The 14,398-nt window shown below is 34.5% G+C and overlaps 1 protein-coding gene across 2 annotated transcripts in view; it reads right to left on the bottom strand.

Annotated features, from left to right (window-relative positions):
• SLC38A6 (solute carrier family 38 member 6) overlaps positions 1 to 14,398 on the bottom strand; it is a 77,796-nt gene that overhangs the window by 20,649 nt on the left and 42,749 nt on the right. For both annotated transcript variants that reach the window (XM_020986493.2, XM_078151520.1), the window contains exons 7-10: positions 6,918 to 7,000; positions 6,399 to 6,457; positions 626 to 691; positions 252 to 305 (exon numbers count right to left, since the gene is read on the bottom strand). In XM_020986493.2, the coding sequence (XP_020842152.1) occupies positions 252 to 305; positions 626 to 691; positions 6,399 to 6,457; positions 6,918 to 7,000 (262 nt within the window). The remainder of the gene's footprint in view (positions 1 to 251; positions 306 to 625; positions 692 to 6,398; positions 6,458 to 6,917; positions 7,001 to 14,398) is intronic.

Here is a 14,398-nt window from a genome sequence, read left to right as displayed (position 1 = left end):
CTGGACAGACCAAACAATTTGATAATATGTTCTATGCAAGGGCTCATTTAAAACCACACCATCAAAAAGGTGCCTGTTTCATGATGTGCCATCCTATGCTTAAAAATATAATTTTGGTGGGCCAATCTATATTTAGCATTTCCTGTGAAAAATAATTGATAAGTATAAATACCTTAAAAAACCAAATACTATACAAACCTTTTATGGCTAAAATGTGAAAATTAAATCAGAAAAGTCTGTTAACAATTTACCTCTTTGGAGAAGTGAAAAAGCTTTGGTTTACACTCCTCTGTGATATCTGAAATCTGTGAAAGAGTACAGGAGAAGAAAAATGAGAAACTAAAAGTTAGCCAGTTAGTAAACTGGCATATTCATAATAACCACCACTTATATCTATACAGTGTTTTAGATATATTTAGTTCACTTGACCCTCTTTACATCCAAGATACTACCTACCATCATTACCATTCAGTTTTTGAATCAAGGTTTTTTAAAACAATGAGAAAAATGGGTGGTAGTAATCGCTTTTTCACTAATTAAAAAAAAAAGCATTATTAGCATGACTTTTCTTGTCAGATTAAAATGAGAATTATTACAAGTCTTCAAAATACAACTATGTCATTACCTGGAAGAATTCCTCTCCATGATTGAGTGTCAGTGGACAAGGGATGGACCATTTTTTCACTATAACCTGTAAGGTGAAAGAAAAGTAAATGCCTAGATTGTACTTACAAAAGTTTATGATGAAACAGATTACTTAAAAGAGACCAAAGCAGAGGCAAGCCAATCTCTTGTCTTAAGGAAGAGATAATGTTTAGTCTTATTTCCCTCTAAATTAAATAGTACAGTTAAGGACATTCCAGCTAATGAATGTTCTCTCTACCCAACTAACCATAGCTGATGAACCCAGGCTAAGGCCATTTCCCCATCTGAGGCACTCCACATTTGATAAGGCCTTACACAAGTAACGACTGCATAGGCAACTACCTGTATGGTCAGCTAGGCTTGGTAATTCTTGTTACTATTCCCAGAGACTAAATTCTTGGATTCCACCTGAGAAAATTCAACCTTCAGCTCTAGCTTACAGAGTTCTGAAATGTTTAACGAGGCTAGGAGAGCAGTATAACTGAAGAGGGACATCATAACCTTGGAGGCATGGACTTTGTAACTGTCTTTTGTCTCTAAGCTGGCTTCTTAAACTTTTTTGCGTTACAGACAGACCTCTTTGGCAGTCTGGTAAAAATCTCTTGACTCTTTCTCAGAATAATGATTTTAAATAACTGAAGGAAATGCTAAATTTCAGATAGAGGTTGGTGAAGATAAAAATCTAATTGTTTTCCTATTCAGGTTCATGGACCCCAGATTACAATGCTCGCTCTAAGACAAATGATTAAGAATTATTAAAGGTAGCTTTGGAAGAGACATAGACTGAATTTTAAAGGTTGAAATAACAAAAGAATTTGGATGAGAGGGTCTTTAATGAGAGTGATGAAGCATCTTCCTGGATGTTCTGCTCACAATCCCTTCTTGGCCAGATAGTGGGTACTTCAGAAATGTCTAGTAAATGAATGTGGATCCAGTTGCTTGGGACAAGAACACACAATCATAAGATAAGGGAAGAGTGAACACTCTTTGCTTCTGCTCTCCAGGTTTATATGGATATGAACATAGGTCATTTCCTTCGTCTTAAAAAACATTAAAACCTAAGATAGGAGAATCGAAAACCAAAGGAAATACGTCTCTGAAACATTCTGAATGATCTATGTAAACCTAGTTAGAAAAATATTTTTAAAGGAAATATGAAAAGAAACTCAGAGGGAACTTCTTTCCCAGAAGGGTCTAATAAGAATTCTTCACAACTATACTTTTTTATCGTAGCCACTCTTTTTTTACCCTATAGTTATTGCTTGTGTCAACACAACTACTGCAGTGTCTGGATTTGGGGAAATAACTATACTCTGTAAATAATTGCTTCAGGATGATATCCAGTGTACAAAAGGCTAAGGGAATATAAAAAAGAGACCTGTGCTTTGCAGGAAGCCAATAAATAAATAAACACATAGTATTCTATCGGATATTTATCTATCCAACCAAAGATTAATGCAATGCTAAAACAAGTATCAAGCAAAACCTCCTTAACTTCTTTAGGAATCAGATGAACCAATGAAGAGGCACCATTAGATCTAACAGAACAAAGTAGAAAGTGAGAAATGTGAATGAGATGAAAAAGTTGCTTTGATATTACAATATTTGACTTACGAAGAGGAAAAAAAAATAAAAAGCAGCAATTACACAGCCTTAATTCTAACTTTTAAAACAGGTCAGGGTGTTTGGTTGTGGATGGTGGGCAAGAGAACTGCAAGACTTCAGAAAATAAGGATGTCACACCTAACTTTATCCTTCCATCCTTCTCAAGCTACCCTCCTTCTTCTGCACAAGGCAAAGGTCCCTTTATGGCATTTATAACTTCGCCACTGTTGACTGAGCTAACCAGATGCTCTTGGGAAAATTCACCATCCCCCCACCCCACTCCCCAGCATATTCACCTCCTGCTTACCAGATTACCTCTGGCTTTGGCAGATGCTCTTGGTAAAGGCTCTGCATTTGAGGCAATGAACAGTGAGTAAAACTCAGGCTTCCTACGTTTTTATTTTGGGTGTCACAGAGTGAGTTGCTCAAGATACACAGGCACAGATGGGTGTTACCTTTACCCCCAAACCCACCCTTCTCCCAAACTTTCCTATATTGTCAAGTACACCATCACTCTTCTAGTCATCCAGGTTTCCAACCTCAGTGTCATCTTCAGCTTTCTAATTCTCCTTCATCCCACAAATCCAATCATCTTTCATGTCTATCTTTATATCTCTCCCATCTGTCTTTTTCTCTACTGAGAGTTGTCACCATAGTTCAGGTCTTCATGACCTCTCACTTGAACTACTACAAAAGCCTCCTAATTGGTTTCCCTATCTCATCTCTCTCTTCTTGAATTCACCTTCCAAACAACGACCAAGGTGATTTTCCTAAAGCTCAGATCTGATGGTCATGTCCTTACTCAAATTCCAGTAGCTCCCAATAGACTCCAGTATCAAACATTGTTTCATTTTTTACCTCATTCTTTTAAAATGTCTATTTTGAGTAAGCTTTATAATTTATATAATTACTAGTACAGTAGTACAGGAATATAATGTATTAACAAGTAAATATACACATATTGGAAGTGCGTACTCAAAAACTTTTAATGAAAAGGGTGAATTATCAAAAAATTCTGGTGTTAAAAAAAAAACCCAACAACAATGGGGCAGGTAGGTGGTGCAGTGGATATAGCACAGGCCCTGGATTCAGGAGGACCTGAGTTCAAATCCGGCCTCAGACACATAACACTTACTAGCTGTGTGACCCTGGGCAAGTCACTTAACCCCCATTGCCCAACCAAAAAAGAAAAAACAAAACAACAAAAAATTTTGGTGTCCACTGACTCACAGCAGAAATAAGTTAGGAATAGAAAAATCAAGGCAAGAGAAATTTGCAGTTTTATGGAGAATGAAAACAAAAATAAATCAAATAGAATGGGGAAAAGTACTCCTGGTCAAGTTATAAAAAGAAAAAAATCAGAGAGACAGAAAATAAAGAACTGGGAATAACTCAAGCTATTTATTATCTTGCCTAAAATACCCTTCTTCTCTCCTTCATCTATGCAAATCCTATACAAACTTCCAACTTCAGCCCAATTCTCACTGACTCTACAAAGCAACACAATGATCTTTCTCTCCTCTGAACTACCAAAACTCTTACAGTCTATACTACATACATTACCACTTAATTATATGATTTTGTTAGTCTATGATTATTTCATATGCGTAAGTCTTGCAAGTTGAAGCTCCAAGAGAGGGACCAATTCTATACTTCTGTATTCCTGTGGCTCCTAAACCCAATGTTAAGCACATAGAAGGAAGATGAATACTTACTGACTGATTATAAAACTTTTGTATTTTATATTTCTATTTCTTTTCCTACTTTTAACTTGCTTAAATGTTGCTTATAATAACGAGTTATGCACTAACTTATAAATTTGAAAAGAATGCTAATCTAAGAGATCTAGGGCCAAATTCTCAGTTATATGACTGGCACAAACTGGAATTTTGAGGCAATTATATGGTAAAATTAATCTTCTTAACCTTATAAATGTTGACACACGCAAAAAAGGACAAAAATCAACAAGAAAAGCTCAAAGAGAAGGGAGACATAATCACGGTAAAGATAGTGGCTTTTATTTGCATTACAATGCAGTTTTGGCTAAGAAAAGTTAATTTTATTATATAGTTGATGTAAAAATAATTTTAAATATAGTTTTGACATAAAAATATAGAGAAATTAATCTCCTTAAAAAAACCCTAGAATAGTACCCTTTATTTTCCTATCCACCATTTATTTTAAAGCCAAAAGTTTAAATATATCAAAATGGATTTGTCAAATAAAGGACATATATCTTTTTTAAGTGTATTTTTCATTGTCCTATTGCAAACCAAATTAAAATTTTGCTCACAAGCAAAAATCTGAACAGATGGTTTCTAAGATTACTATAAATGTAGAATAAGGGTATTGCTTCCATATGACTGTTCCAGTTAGAAATCTGGACCAAATTACAGCATATCTGCCATGACAAAAATTAATGCTGTAAAAACTACAGTGGGCATATCTTACCAATACATTTCACCTGTTTCAAACTATTAACTATGAAAACTAAATCATACTAGCATAACTTTAAAGATTTCTCATTAATACTAATTAATTCTTTAATATCCACAAACATACATCTGTATGCATTGGGTTCTACCTACATAAACAAAAGTAAGTACTCTGGACATAATAATCATTAGGATAAAGGCATTACCAACATATCTTTTCACTGTAAGGAATGGCATTTATTAATTTAAATATATCTGGAGGTATAGGATAACAGATTTAGAGCTGGAAGAGCCTTAAGTCATCCAGTCCAACCCCCTCATGTTTCAGATGAAAAACTGAGGCCCAGAGACATTAAGTGAATCAACTCAGGTCACATAGATAAGTAAGAGGCACAGGGGAAAAATGGAACAAATATGCAAAAGCATCATGTAAATGATTAAATGTAAAACAGTTTTACAGGAATCTTCAAATTGAAAAAAATCATAATCACATAATGCTTTGGCTCCTGGGATCTATTTCTATTTCTGAGCAAAACTGTTTTATCCTGTATTTCAGCCACCAAAATAACGACATGATCATACTGGCATAAATTCTGGACATACTGGGTTATTCTGACAACTCTTCAGGACAGGCTTTGCTGTCTTACTCTAATGCTATTTTCCTTTTTTTTTTTTTTAACTTTTTATGAAGTAAGATGCCCACATTTTATTTATTTATAAAACAGAATTTTGGTAAGTGGCTATAAAAAGAAAAAAATTTTTTGCCAAGCTTATGAAAACTATATTTAGATATATATTTTCTTGCAAACTACTAAATACTTAATCCTACTAAGCTTAACACTTGGATACTAGCCATGAAACACATATATGCAAAGAAAAAAAGGCTGATTTTCTAAATTGCATGTAATAATGTCTAAGATATTAAAATTTATTTCTGTTGCCCAAGAGAAGTTTTCGTTTTCCTTTGTCTATACGTTTTTAGCCATGCTGAACCATCCAGGTTTTTCCTCACATAAGTGACTGAAATTTAGTTGGAATAAATTCATTTTTTAGCTGCTCTAAAAATTAGCTAGTTAAAAACTCTAAGTAAAAACTGCATTTTAAAAGTTAAAAAAACCTTTTTTTTTGTAGTGGAGGCAACACTACAAAAACTACTGTTTCATTTACCAGCTCTGAGAATAACTCCCCCAAGAACCTATCTATATGCCAAACTTGTGCAGAAAAATTGAGAAGTTCTAGTTCCCTGGTCAAACCATGTGGTCAGAGTTTCTGAGGTCTGGTTTCACTGATCACACAGCATTATGATGACCTGTGCCAAATGAATTTTACAGTTCATGTCCTGTTGACTGCAGTGTTGTAATCCTCCCACACATCTTACTTCTTTTGGAGTAGAGAGGAAACACACATATACTTATTTTATCTAAGGCTTCTGAGAGTATTTGAAAATAAGAAATTTAGGTAGTTGGACGTGTTCCTTGTGACCCGATACTAGCTTTGCCGTCTTTTGTCTAGTAGAGTCAAAAGAACTAGATTTACTGTTCTACTTAAGGAAAAATAAAAGTGGATATAGAAAAAAGAAAGATATTTGTGGATTAATAAGGAAGCATCCTGGAGTGCACACTCAGCATAAGACAGAACTGAATAAAAAGCAAGAACAATGAGGCCAATTTTAGAGATGGGGACATAAGCAGTCCACTGGTGTTTTAAACTTACCACAAAAGCAAAGAACGCCTTAAAGAAAAATGATAAACTACTTGTGTAGCCAAGAAAGCCTGTAAAATAACAGTAAAATAAAAAGCAATTTATAAGGAAAGTGATCCTAATGTACAGCTAAAGCTATATGTCACGGGTATGTTTTCTATTACAGTTGCTTGGTATCTGGAGCTTAGAGCTCAGAATAACAACATTCCAACTGCCTGTCACAGATCATTTGTGTAGTTTTGTAGGGCAGAATTGGAACTGGCTTACCACTAATGGCACACTATAAGGAAAGGCTGCTCTTTAATGTTCCGCTGTAAAGATTTTATTTTAGTATGGCAGACAAAATACTACTGCAACCCAAGTAACAGGGTAACTAGGCAGGGCTGTAGGCAGAATCATTTACAATAAATTCAAGTTAAAAAGTCCCCCCCTCTCCCCGCCAAAATATTTAGTCCAGTGAAAATTAAGCCCATTGGTAATTTATTGTCAAATTGGTCAAATAATATTATCTCTCATTGTAAAATGACTTACCTAACTTAGGAAGAAGTGCAAGGGGGAAAACAATGCAGACACATATAATTACCAGCAATATTCTTCCATCAAGATACCAAGACCTATTGGAAAAAAAAATATATCTTTAATTTCAGACAAGGGGTACAGAATGGAAAAAAGATGTTATTCTGATATAACCAGCCAATGGAAAAAACACACTTTTGAAAAATGGCTCTGCCTTCTTATTCATGATTTATATTTTAGAAAAGCATTAGAATGTGACCCCGGGTTTTCAAAAGCTCCAGCATGTTCTATCTTGCTGGAAAGATATAGAACATGGTTCTAGCAACAGACTGAGCCTATTTTCCAAGGACCAACAGAGCTAAGTGCAGAAAGGCTCATTGCAATTTGGTGATAACTTTTTTTGGCCATGGCAACCCATAAAACCGAGAAAATTACAAGATGGCTTGCAGTCTTGTATATCCCCTATATGCTTTTGCAATGATGGTGATGAGAATGCTGAGAAAAGAGGTCGGAAGTGCTAAGAATCATAGTTTTTAGATTATCTATAAACTTTAATTTGACTACTGATATTATAAATGCAAGACCCTTATCCAGTGACCAATGACTGGATATACTGCTAAGGGGTCCCAATCATATCACTCTTGACATTCTTGCTATGAACAAAACTAGATGCAACTTGCAGCTTAATGGATCGGTAACAAGTACTCTTTGAAGGTACAAAGAAAGGAGTTTGTGGAGCAGGATCTATCATAATCCAGAGGCAACAAGAAATTATTTCATTAGATAGCAGGTCATCAGGTATTTCATTTAATGATAAATATTTTCAAAGACCAGCCTGAAAATAATTTGCAGCTTATGTACCATAATTGGTTGCTTATGAAGAAACAGATAAATTCTACAAAGACCTTCCAAATTAAATCAGCATTCATTCTAGTACTTGTAGTTCACTTCATGCAAAGGTGAGAAATGGTGGAGATGAAGAGAAATGTATAGGAGAATATGGTTCAGGTTCTTGAAGCAATCCCCCCAAAAAGTGGTAGATTACACTGAAACCTCACACCTAGATACCACAAAAACTTTCCCCCCACCTCCAAAAAATTGGTACGCATTGGACATGGAAAGCATCAAATGGCACTGCAAAAGTCAAAATGGACAGATTTACAGGAACAAACTTGTTACTGATGTGACAATCATTCCTGAATCGACTGTTTGAGTACATTCAGGCCATCAGCTTGCCAGTGCTTAAAATCATAATTAGTAAAAAAAAAAAAAAGAGAGAGAGAGAAAGAGAGAATATTGAAAACATATGTTAATTGAAAAAATAAATTCTGATCTGTTTAAGTGATTTACAATTAAAAATGAGAAGCTGGCAACAGAAATGACATCTATGATAATAATTTTATGTGGATGTGTAACCAATATAAATCAATTACTACGACAGAGATTAAAAAAGTTTAGAAAGTACTTTTGGTCAGTTGACATCTTATTTACTTGTTAAACACACAGAGAGTACTGTCAAAAGCAACGCCAGGTTATAACATAAACTATTTTTAAAAATCTTTGAAAAAAGAATGATGTATAATTTTGAATTTGGATGGTAAAAAGCTTAGCAAGATATCCAACTAAACAAAGTCACTGCAAGAGCATTTAAGAATGAAAAATGGAAAGATGAAAAACACAGAAAACGAAAAAATATTTTTAACAATCTCTTTTCTCCAACAAGGACAGTGGGACCATTATACCTAAACCCTGGGGTGTGCTGGAGTCAGCTCCAAGAGCCAACTGTTAAAAGGTCAATGTGGGCACTTGCATCTCAGAAATCAGTAACTGCTACAAATCAGGGTTTCATTTATGATTCTGTTGATGGTCTAGACTTAGGGATGTGTTAATAATGCAGATTAAACTTAAAGGTATGAGCAGACATATTTTTCTTTTTCTAGATAGCCCTGGTTGTTAAACATTTACCAGCACACCTTTGTATTGCTCTATCAACACTGCCTGAGCTCTTCAGCATTATAGTAAAAAGCTCAGGGAATGAGGTCATCATCAGAATGGAGGCTTGGTGACTGTAGGCTAATAATAATAACAACTGGCATTTATATAGAGTTATAAGGTTTGTAAAGTGCTTTGCATCTATTACTTCACTTGAGCCTCATGACAACCATGCTTGCGACTTAATACTGCAATCATGAGATGAGAACATAGAGTATACAGAAATGTCACTAAAGAGAACAAAGAAGAAGAAAATAGCCAGATTAGACCAATAATATAGAAGACAGCCATGCTGAAGGCGACACGATTCTGAGGTGTTGAGGGATAATTATAAAAGATATATGAAGGAGAGAAAACCATTAAAAGTGTGGGAAAAAATTTCACTTTATTAACATAGAAAAAAAGATGACTGAGAGAGTATCTAGAACACCAGCCTATATGCCTTCTGTCCCAATACAATAGCTTTATAAGAGTTATCTATATAGAAACAGAGGGAAAAATCTTCGATGAGGACATTAGTAGGAAACAACCAGGCTTTTGCAAGTGATATTCTGCAATGGACTATATCTTTATTATTTCACAACTGATTTAAACATATAGATTATAAGATCCCATGGCATTTGTTACTTGTTGATTATTTTCTAAAAACTGACTTAGAGAAAAAAGCCACCTAACAGGTTCTTTTTCAACAAGGTGACTTTCATTCATTCACCAATATCACCAATATGCCTTGAAAGGATATAAAAAAAGAAATAACCGTGTTCAGTTATTCTGATCATAAATATCGGGTGAGGCATACAACAGAGAGATATGTTTGCCAAAGGTCTTCACCACTGTGATGATGGAGATCCAGCACAAAGTCTAAGTTATAAAGGGATTCCTATGGATGGTGGGGTCTTTGCAGATGCTGCCGAACTTACTCCAGTAAAGCTGTAATTCCTCAACAGAGTTTGGCCTGGTCACCCACACAATAAAGATCAAGTAGCTCTACTGCTCAGACTACCGCCTGCAGAGCTCAGTCAGGAGAAGATGAACGAAGGACGGGCAGCAGAAATGGATAACAAGCTGGGCCCAAAACTAAGCAGGAGTTACAGAGGAGGCTGCATTGTCTTTGGGAAATCGCAAAACTCCTTTAACGACCTTCAAACCTTCCATGAAAACAAAGGTCTATCTTTTTGACACTAATATTCAACTAGTTTTGCTTTATGGAAGTAGAACTCTGAATACAACAGTTTCTGAAGAATTAAAATTCGGTATGTCACAGAATGAAATGGAAAAGCATGTGGTAGATGAAAGCAGGCTACAATATATGACTAATGAGGAAATTTCAAAGGAAATGAGAATAAAAAATGACACGAAGGAATGGTAAGATAGATGAAAAGAAGGGCTGCTTATATGGTAAGAGCGAAGGATGACTCAGGTGAACAGCTAGAGTGTACCACCGGCCCCTAACAAAGTTAAGAGAAAGACGGAAGGCTTCCAACAGGTTGGATGATGTTGGAAGATATTGATAAGATTTGTACAAGATGAATAAGCATGGATGAGTTTCAGTATCACTGGAAAGAATTTCCAAATCAGAGTGATCACAGATCCATTTCAGTATTAGTAACAAAACAAAATTAAAGCACTAGCCATCCCCAAAAGAGATTATGTTTTCAAATACTATTCACTTCAACCTGAACACACATCATCTCTTACAGAAGACTCTCTTAGGTATGCAAAAAGAAAAGAATAAGATGTGGTCCCTATCTTTATGAAATTTATAGTTATCTTAGAATGCAAAATATCTTCTAAACCAGGATCAAGAAAAACTACCTCTCTTTAGAAATTCTAAGAAATTCTTAGAAACCACTCCTTAGTCAAATTCAGCTATTAACATGTTAAAGTCACAACCATCATGCCTCCAGTAGCCTGGAGAATCAAAAGGCACAAACTCCATAACAGGGTGTCTATGGTTGGGAATGGTACACAGGATTGCTTTCGATCCATTCTTTATCAAGATGCTATCTGGTGATTAAATCTGGATGTTAACAAATAGGCCCTTCTTTCAATAAGAGTATCAAAGAAAGAACTGCTGTAGTTGTCTCACTTACTCTCCTCTGCACCTAGATTTACAACTCTAAAGAAGCAATCAATCAAGAGGTATTTATTAAGCACCTACTATATGTCTGAATTACTGGAAATCCAAATATTTTTAGTTCTAGTGGACCTCAAACTGTACACTAGCTCATTTCTTGGTTATAGAGAGAGCCTAAACTTATATGTAACATTCTTGTGAGAAGGAATGCACACAGTGACATATCTTTAGAAAGTGAAACATTCAACACGAAAGGTGATGATAACAATTTTCAATCTTTCTTACATAATAATCTTTCAATCATTCTCATAATAAAGGCCCAAACAGAGCACCAAAATATCTCCCTCCTTCTGGGACTCAACAGAAGACCTAATTACCAATATAGGACCCAGTACAAAGAGGAAAAGGCCCAACTTCCATGTCCTCCTCATCAGAAAGGTGTAGGATGAAGGAGGCTATATGAGTCCAGGTTGGAAGGGTTTTTTCTTTTAAGATACTAAGCAGTCATTTCTGAGCCACTTTTCTTCTTAGATGAGATAGTATTTGTAAAGCACTCAGCACAGTGCCTGACACCTATCAGTCAATTAATAAATGCTTGTTCCCTTCCCCCTTTCTTTTATGCCCATATAAGGTCACACAGTAACTGCCTAAAGTCTAAACCACAAATTAGGAGAGGGCCTACCCTTTTCACTTTTAACATGAACCTATTACTTACCTCAGTTTAGCAAGTGATGATGATAAAGACAACTTTTCTAAAACCATTCATTTAAGACTTTATGGTCTTTTAATTCACTGTTTTATTTGGTTTTGATTCAGTGTGTCAAAATTGAAAGGGGTGTTATGAGGATAGATTTGTACAAAATATCATGACTCTCTAAGAGAAAATGAACTCAGATATTAATTCTATGGCCTATCTTTGTTTAGCAATCATTTATTATCCTTATCAAGAAATCATCACAAAGAAGTTCATAAATATTTTGGACTTTTTCCTTACAATTATTCCCAGGAAGAGAGGCAATAAATAATACATTGCCCAGTGATATTAGTCAGTTTGGTTTTCATACCCATGTCACAGTCAAGTGAATTGTGTTAGGCAATGGTTATTTTCAAAGAAATAGAAAAATGTCTTATGTGTTTACCATAAAAAAAAAAAATTTATAAAGAATTTTTTTTGTTTTGTATTTGAGATTTCATTGTATAGGGAAATCCCAATAAGAAAGTTCCTTCTAACAATGCAGACTGACAACTGCTCTGCCTTTTATGGTCTTAGAGGAACTTTTTATGGCCTGGGGGAACTGAGAGTTTAAATGACCTGTGCATGAAATGAGGTTTGAACCCACGTCTTCCTAACTCAGGTTGGTCCTTTTTCCACTATGTCATACTGTGTATTGTATTACAGCTCTAGAACTAAAAAGGGACTTAGACACCATCTAATCCAACCTACTCATTTTACAGATAAAGAAACTGAGGTCCAAATCCTGGATCTTAACTTGTATGACTTGGTGACTTGTTCTAGGTCACATAGGCTAAGTAACCATCGGGGTGAGATTTGAACGAGGTGCTCTGAACCCAGAGACAGTGCTTCGGGGTAGCTAGGTGGCACAGTGGATAGAGCACTGGCCCTGAAGTTAGGAGGACCTGAGTTTATATCCGGCCTCAGACCAAACACTTGACACTTTCTAGCTGTGTGACTATGGGCAAGTCACTTAACCTCAATTGCCTACAAAAAAAAAATGATTTTTTAGAAGCATTTATTCACTTAAAATTATTTTTTCTAAGTATAAAGAAGTTGTTAAACAAAGCTTCTGTTTCCCAAACATACTATGATTTGAATGCTTTGGGGGCAAAAGCATTAGGAAAAAGTTTTATACTTTCTAGAAAACTTGTTTGATCTGTGGGCTTAATCCTATATGACAAAAATGTTCCAAGTATGAAATATAGAGAATAAATCCCTTTGCTGTATTGCAAATACTCTGCCATACAGATGTTCTTTTTTCTTTTAAATGAAAACCAGATTTATTTATGAGTTGCTTTAATATCATTCCCAAATGGAATGGGACAAGAGTATCACATGTTCTGAATTAGCATCTTACTTGCATCCCATATCAATTATGTAACTCAAATGCAAGACAACTTAATTGTGTCAATCATATCCTCCTGACAGGATCATTAAATGTTAACAGAGAGCTCCCAAGTTACAATATTTTAACACTATACTTTTAAAAACACTGAAATCACTCCATTAAAATGTAGATAATAACAAGTTAGGATCAAATGGCATGCTATTTGACTGTTGAAGATTAACTTTCAAATTTGAATATTATTTCAAATGTATATAGTTTATTTCCACTGCCTTTGTAAGGATTAGTTAAAATATTAAAACCAAAATACTTTGTGAAAACACAAGTACATTAATTTCCACAAATAACTTAGAAAACAATATGTAACACAATAAGCTGTAGTTTAAGGCAAGCTAAACCTGTAAAAGAAAGCAAACAGACATTATAATGACCTAGCTGAAAAATACTGCCATATAACTATATCTAGGAGGAAAAAAAAAGTAGTACAGATATATAGTTAAAGTCATTCAATTAAATTTATTTCTTTACTGTTTTGTTTCTTGTATTTTGAAGCTTGGGTAGTTTATTTTTATATTTTAAAGAATCTTTACAACTGAACATTTATTAAATTAATAGGCTTTAAAACTTTTAAATATAAAATAATGTGCCTTACATTAAAGAGTTGCAAGTTGAGACTATTTTTAAAATATGTATGCTTTAAAATAACATTAAAAATTCAGTTTGGTTATAGAACTTCAAAATGGACAAGCAAAATTCTATGTACATTATTTTATAAAGTTTGTCTGGTTTATTTCTGACACTTAAAATTGTAAGAGAGCAATAGATGACATAAACAGTACCAGATTTCAAAGCAACTATCTTTACTTTCCATAGTGCAATGAATATTACATTGAAGAGTTTTTTTAAAGTGACACACATTAGCCAATGTATACTAAGATACAAACTTTAGTCTAAAGAAAAATTTTGAAGTAAATTTGAAACTTCTGAAAACAGCTTAAAATGACAGCCATAACACAGTTATGATGAAAACTAAAATGCTGTCAATGTTGGTAACACATAATAATGAAAACAGGTTACTGCAATGTTCAAGTTGAGATGTTTTAGTTTAGTTATGTCAAGCACATTTTCCTGCAATGGTTTTGATTCTGATTTTAAATGTACACAATGTTATACATGGCTACATATCTAAAGATGCCTAAGCATAACTTTATAAAAAAAAAAGTACAAATATAAACTAAGTTTGAAAAAGTTGGCCTGCATTCTAGGGGAAAGTTCGTATACTGAAACAGGACCACCAAATATGCAAGTTTGAAAGACTGCTAGGTTTTGCATTATAATTATTGAAG

Source organism: Phascolarctos cinereus, unplaced genomic scaffold (genome assembly GCF_003287225.1).
Source record: "Phascolarctos cinereus isolate Bilbo 61053 unplaced genomic scaffold, phaCin_HiC Scaffold_3;HRSCAF=262, whole genome shotgun sequence".
NCBI classification, from domain to species: domain Eukaryota; kingdom Metazoa; phylum Chordata; class Mammalia; order Diprotodontia; family Phascolarctidae; genus Phascolarctos; species Phascolarctos cinereus.
Note: the sequence above shows the minus strand (reverse complement) of the source record. Positions and strands in the feature narration are given on the sequence as shown.